This window comes from Equus asinus, chromosome 20 (genome assembly GCF_041296235.1).
Source record: "Equus asinus isolate D_3611 breed Donkey chromosome 20, EquAss-T2T_v2, whole genome shotgun sequence".
NCBI lineage: Eukaryota > Metazoa > Chordata > Mammalia > Perissodactyla > Equidae > Equus > Equus asinus.
The window spans coordinates 72,565,392-72,571,731 of NC_091809.1; the positions used below are offsets into that span (position 1 = coordinate 72,565,392).

Sequence of the window (6,340 nt, forward strand, 5' to 3'; positions counted from 1 at the left end):
GGCACGATGCTTTCATTAATTTTAGTGGTAATCGGGGGTTTAAACAGTTTAACAACTGTTTGGTGTGTATGTGCATGGCAAGGGGTACCACTTGTTGTGTACGTGTGACAATAACTAACACTCAAGAAGTAAAATATGGGGCCAGCCAGGTGGTGTGGTGGTTAAGTTCGCACGTTCTGCTTCGGCAGCCCAGGGTTCGCCAGTTCAGATCCCAGATGCAGACATGTACCACTTGGCAAGCTGTTGTAGGCATCCCACATATAAAGTGGAGGAAGATGGGCACAGATGTTAGCTAAGGGCCAGTCTTCCTCAGCAAAAAAAGAGGAGGATTGGCAGCAGATGTTAGCTCAGGGCTAATTTTCCTCAAAAAAAAAGAAAGAAAGAAAATATAACTTCCTGAAATACATTTTTGGTACGTGTATAAATTGTTAGCATATATTACAACATATGTAGATTCTTTAACAAACTGATGCTGAGATTTGATGTTTTTTACAAATTGTGAAAAGTCAAAGATTAACTATTAAAAGGAATAGTCCACCTACATTTCAACATGGTTTGAGCATTAGAAGGTGAATATTAACTAAGAATAGTTGTGGATGCCAACATGAAACAGAAGCATGAGAGCAGATGCATAGAACAAGAGCGTAAATATGAAAGGAACCAAAGGAAGCAGTTGAGTACATCACACACACTAATATTTCAAATGAAAAGCAGATAGACAAGACCCATTTTATAGGCTCCAGAAAACACACTGATGAAAATTTTCCCCAAAACCAGCTTCCCTTCAAAACTTCTCCTTTTCTATCAATGACGGCAACAGGATCAATCAGACTTGAAATCCTAGAAGCATAAACAAGTCCTCATTCTGTCCACTACCATATTCTCCATCTCTAAGTCCTGTTCATTCTTCCTGTGAAATAACCTCTCCTGTGGAACGCCTTTCTGGTAAAATGACTCTAAAACTGCCCTTCCATTCTCTACGGCACTTCCTTAGACCTGCCAAATTCTCCTCACTCCTGAACTATTCATGCGTTCATTCATTCATATCTGTGCTCATTCGGACACTTACCAAGCGCTTACTGAAGTACTGTGCTAGTTCTGAACATAAACCACCATTCTAACAGGAGATAGAGACATAGATCTTAATGAAGGCACCATTTTCATAAGAGCAACACTTTATCAGGGCCCTACTATGTGACAGCTGCTATGCCTAAACACTATTAACCCATTTAAGTCCTCCCAACAGTCCTAAGAGATGGGTATAATTATCTTCTGCAAAGCAAGCAGACAGGCTCAGAGAGGTAAGGTAATTTTCCTGAGATCACATTGCTAGTAAGTTGCAGAGTGGCATTCAACGGAAACCGATTCTTTCACCACTTAGTGAATCTACTGCATCAACTCCTAAACAGCCTTTCCAATCCGGTCTACCCCGCGCTACCGGGTTCATCATCTGAAAGCACCATTTTGTACTTGTAATCCCCTTGCTCAAAAAAAAATCTCATTGGCTCCTTTAGTCTGGCCTGGAGTCTGACTTTGAGTCAAAAAAAACCTAGAAGTGAATCCTGTCTCTTTCCCTTACTAGTTCTGAATCCTAGAAGTCACTTAATCTCTCTAACCTTCAGTTTTCTTACCTATGAAATGAGGATAATAAGACAGAGCTGTGTAGAGATTAACTAAGATGAAATATGTGAGGCTCTAAGTACATAAGTGGTTAATAAACAGTTGTTATCACTCACACCTCCTCTATACAGAACTTCTGTTTTAGCCAATCAATATACATACTGCTTCTCTTACAACGTCATTTAGATTTCTGCCTCGATTCACATTATTCTCCCTCCTCTCCATTAAGAATAAGTATTCTATATATATCTACTACATGAATCAATGTCTGCCCAGCCTTATTCAAGGCCCAAGTCAAATGCTACTTCCTCCAAGGAGCGCTCCCTAGCCACCCTCAATGAACTTCACATCTAACTTAAGCACCACTGGGGGAAGAGGGAATAAAAAAATGCCTAATTATTCAAGACCTACTACGAACTAGAAAATATGTGATACATCTTCAATGCATTATTTCACTCAATTTTCACAGACAGAGACAAAGTAACATGCACGAGTCAAACACTAGTAACTGATGGAGCTGAGATTCAAATTCAGATGTCCCTGATCGCTTTTAAAAGCCCACTTCTTCCCATACCCTTGTCTCTTGGCACCTGGGGTTACATACTGAATCAACAACTATCCAACACTGATAAAGATCGAAGCGTTGCAATACATGCTCTAAGTCACCCTAGCCACACATATATTTGTAAGTCATGAAACAAAACTGTTATGAAATAATGCTTATACTTAGTACCTGCAATGGGTGCTAATTTTTTCTATTCTCTTCTATTTCACTTAAAATAATAGGCAGTTCTCACTAATTTTACTTCACTCAGGAGTAGCAACCAAAAGTTTGAAATATCTAGCTGTAAGAGACATAAGTCCAAATAAGATGGAGAATTTATCCTCAAGAAGTATTTAATCTAGTTGGAGATGTAACAGTAAAGCACAAACTTTTCCTGACCACCCCCTTCCCCCACTCTACCTGCTGGAATAGAAAAACCCATGTTCCTGTTGCTCCCCTGAACTTCCCTATCATGGAACATAAGCAATAAATTGTCTAGGCTGTAGACATGACAAATGTCAAACACTCAACAAATAGTTGTTGAATGAATAAATGAGGTACAAGAAAAGTGCTATGGATTTTCAGAAGCAGAAATTACATAGATAAACTCTCTCGCCACCTACATCATAATCCTCTAAAGGCAGAAACAATCTTTTTGTATTATTGAACATGTCAAGAGCTCAGTAAAGTTTCTAGATGTTCTATTAAAAAAAAAACTGAGCTATAGACTGGCCACAATTCATGTGGAAAAGCAGATAAACATGAATCTTTGCCAAAGAAAATCAAAGGAGAAACTTCCAGCTCCAATAATAAGTTTATCAGACTAGACTCTATATCATTATTCAAAGTGTAGCTCTTTGCACATCAATATTACCAGCAGCTCCATATTACCTGAGAGTTTGTTAGAAATGCAGACTCTCAGGCCCCACAGACCGACTGAATCAGAATGCTCATTTTAACAAGATCTCCAAGGGATTCCTAACTAACACACAATGAAGTTTGAAAAGCATCAGTCTATATGATAAAAATGAAACTGGCTTCTGCAAGCTCAAAGTTGCCATCTTCTCCTGTGCTATCTCTGTAATAAATAATCAGACTTCTCAACAAATACTACAGATATGTCCATGTCACACTTTTAGGCACATTAGGGTACAAATCCAAATTATTACTCAATTTGAGGTAAGAAGTGACCATCCATTGAATACGGAACTTTTAAGAAATACACAAAAAATATGATCTCTGCCTTCTTAAGACACAGATTCTATTGGACAAGATAATGAGGCAATGAACTTCAACAGTCAAAGTAATAAATCTTTAGTATCAACGACGAAGTTACTGAAAAAAAAATGCCGGTGAGAACATTTAAGGACAAACTTCTTTAACAGTTCTCAGTGCTTACATACACATATTTCCACATATTCTCTATTAAAACCTGCAAACTTAGATTGCCCTACATGTAATAAAGGACTTGGGTGACATAAAGTCAGATCTCCTAACCACCTTTACTGACCCAAAGACTAGAACCACCCTTTAAATCACCACGCGAAATCTCAACCAGGAGTCTACTTTGTGAACTTGCAAAAACACCTGCAAAACCCTCAAACCACAATCCTGTCATCCCAAACTGATACAAGACCTGAAGTCACGGGAATTTGCTGTCAAATATACCCTTACAAAAAAATTAGGGTGTAGGGGCAAAACAGAGGGAACTAGATGAGGAAAGACTGCCGGCCATTTCTCATTGCCTCGCTGACCCATAAATACCGTCTCGCGTAGGATGTGGGATATCCACCTCTTGCGACCTCCCATCATCCCACCCTCCTCCACACCCCCCCGCAAAAAACACTCTGACTCCTCCAAATGAGAAACCTACACAGGGCGAGTCCCCCAAGCCCCTCGGGAGTACGACTGCACTCCTGGCCCATCCTCCTTACGAAACTCGCCCTGGGGGACGGGCTAACGGGTCTCACCAAGTACAGGGGGGCATAGATCTTCAGGGACTCCTCCAGGGCGCCCCCGGTGATCTGTACGAAGGAGACCCCGCAGGAAGGGTGCCAAGTGTGGCCGATCTCGTAGCAGTTATGAGGAATGGACTTGCTGAGAGCCGCCATGACGAGGAGCCGCGCGCAGGGCCCGGCGGGGGTGAGCCGATGCTAGGGAGGGACGTGGGAAGGACGGACGGCACCGCCAGCCCAGCCACCGCCCGCTCGCCCGGCCGGCCGCGGGAGGTGCGGAAAGGAGGGGAAAGGTCACGCGACCGGGGTTACTCAAGGCCAAAGTCCTCGGATGTTGAGTCCCCGGCGTATCGCAGCTCGGGGGGGCGGGGCGCTCACCGGGGAGGCGGGGAGAGGCGGAGCGTGCGCACTCACTCAAGCGGGCCTCCGCCGCAGGCGCGCGCCCGCTCCTCCGAGCCCGGCGGGGGCCGACAGGGTGAGAGGGCAGCTCGGGGACGCGCCTGCCTCCGCACTCCCCACGCGCGGCCCCGCGCCCGAGCGCGAGCGCCGTGGCTGATGCGCAATCATGGCTCAGTTGTGTCGCATTGTACTCCACCTCCGTCCTCTCAAAGCCCGGCCAAGTAGAACTGAGGGCAGTGGAAGAAAGCGATTAAATGTCTTTGTTGGGAGCTGAGCCCAGACAACCGTCCTCCTCAGACTGTCAGCTCCCCTTCCCTAGAGTGCCAGGTAATAAATAGCTAAGGCTGCCTGCTGCTTGCGACCGCACTGCTCCCAACTGCTGGGCTTTCTAAGCTCTGTGGTGTCTGAGAAGGCTTGAAAAATCTGTTAGCCGTGTTCATACACTTCCTGTGCGGGGAGAAAGGGCAGTAGATCATCCTGTCCAAACCCAGGACGACTGAGCAGTCCTAGCTGCTGAATCCACGACCAGCACTCATCAGCCAAATAGTACACACGGTAGAGGCGGCAGTGGTGTTAGAACTCAGACCTGGCTAAGGAGCTTGACCAACGATTGGCATGACAAGGGACCTGTGTGACCTGTGAGTCACATAACCTCTCTAAATGTCAGTTTTCTCACCTATAATAACCTTCCATTCTCCTTGGAATTCTAAATTTTCTTAAAGCAAGAGCCTACCACCTTCAGAGGAATCCCATTCTAACCTAGTCTCCATTCGTTCCTTCTACAAATATTTGCTGAGCATGTACTATTTTCCAAGCACTGTTCTAAGCTCTGTAGATTCAGATGTAGACATGAGAGACAAGGCTTCTGCCCACCCCTCCTTCTCCTCCCAGTGCAGCAGAGCTGGAGCCCCAGCTGCTGCTGCAGCTGCCTACACAGCAGCTTCTGCAGTTACAGTGAAGGAGAGTCAAGTCACCAAAGTTTTTAGTAAGAAAGTAAGGACATCTACACAAGAGGAGATCGAAAAAAGAAGGAAACCAATTCTTTTCTGTTTAAGTGATGACAAAAGACAAATAATTGTAGAGGAAGCAAAGCAGGTCTTGGTGGGTGAACTGGTGACACCATGTAGAGGACCCCTACACAGGTTTGGTGAAGTTGCCGCATCTGAATGATGGCCAGTTTGCTAAGAAAGAAGCCCTAGTACAGTCACACGTCGCTTAACAACATGGATATGTTTTGAGAAATGCATCCATAGGCAATTTCATCATTTTGCAAACATCATAGAGTGCACTTACACAAACCTAGATGGTGTAGCCTACTACACACCTAGGCTATATAGTACTAATCTTAGGGGACCACCATCATATGCTGTACATTGTTGACCAAAACATCGTTAGGTGGCCCATGACTGTATTTATATTCTGGGCTCCTGAAAGTGCACCTTTAAAAAACAAGGTGATTTATGCTAGCTCTAAAGCTGCCATTACAAACATAAGTAGCAAATAAGTGGCTTGGATGATATTAAGGACCGTTCCTCACTTGGAGAGAAATTGGGAGGCAATGCAGTAGTCTTGTTTGAAGGAAAACCCTTATAAAATGACAGTCAAATGCAGTCTGGATGTTAAGCAACTTCTACTTCTCCAACTCAGTCAATTGGAATAGTATTAGGTTTTGTTTTGTTTTGTTCCCCTTCCCAATGGGCCCATCCAAAACAATGAACAAAGGAAATACTCATTTAAGCAGCCTATCAGTGACTGCCTTTAGACTGTTTAATACTGTTATTTTTATAGAATCCAAGGAATGCCTTCTCATCATATTTTAACC

At 43.8% G+C, this 6,340-nt stretch overlaps 1 protein-coding gene and 1 pseudogene across 2 annotated transcripts in view; one reads left to right on the plus strand and one right to left on the minus strand.

Moving 5' to 3' along the window:
* TMEM135 (transmembrane protein 135) overlaps positions 1 to 4,498 on the minus strand; it is a 232,399-nt gene extending 227,901 nt beyond the window's left edge. The window contains exon 1 of one of the 2 annotated variants that reach the window (XM_014868015.3): positions 4,135 to 4,498. In XM_014868015.3, the coding sequence (XP_014723501.3) occupies positions 4,135 to 4,275 (141 nt within the window). In that variant the 5' untranslated portion in view covers positions 4,276 to 4,498. The remainder of the gene's footprint in view (positions 1 to 4,134) is intronic. The other variant, XM_070490477.1, reaches the window with a different exon arrangement.
* An 869-nt stretch (positions 4,499 to 5,367) lies between these two features.
* LOC106848214 (cofilin-2 pseudogene) lies at positions 5,368 to 6,111 on the plus strand (annotated as a pseudogene).
* The last annotated feature ends 229 nt before the right edge of the window (positions 6,112 to 6,340 follow it).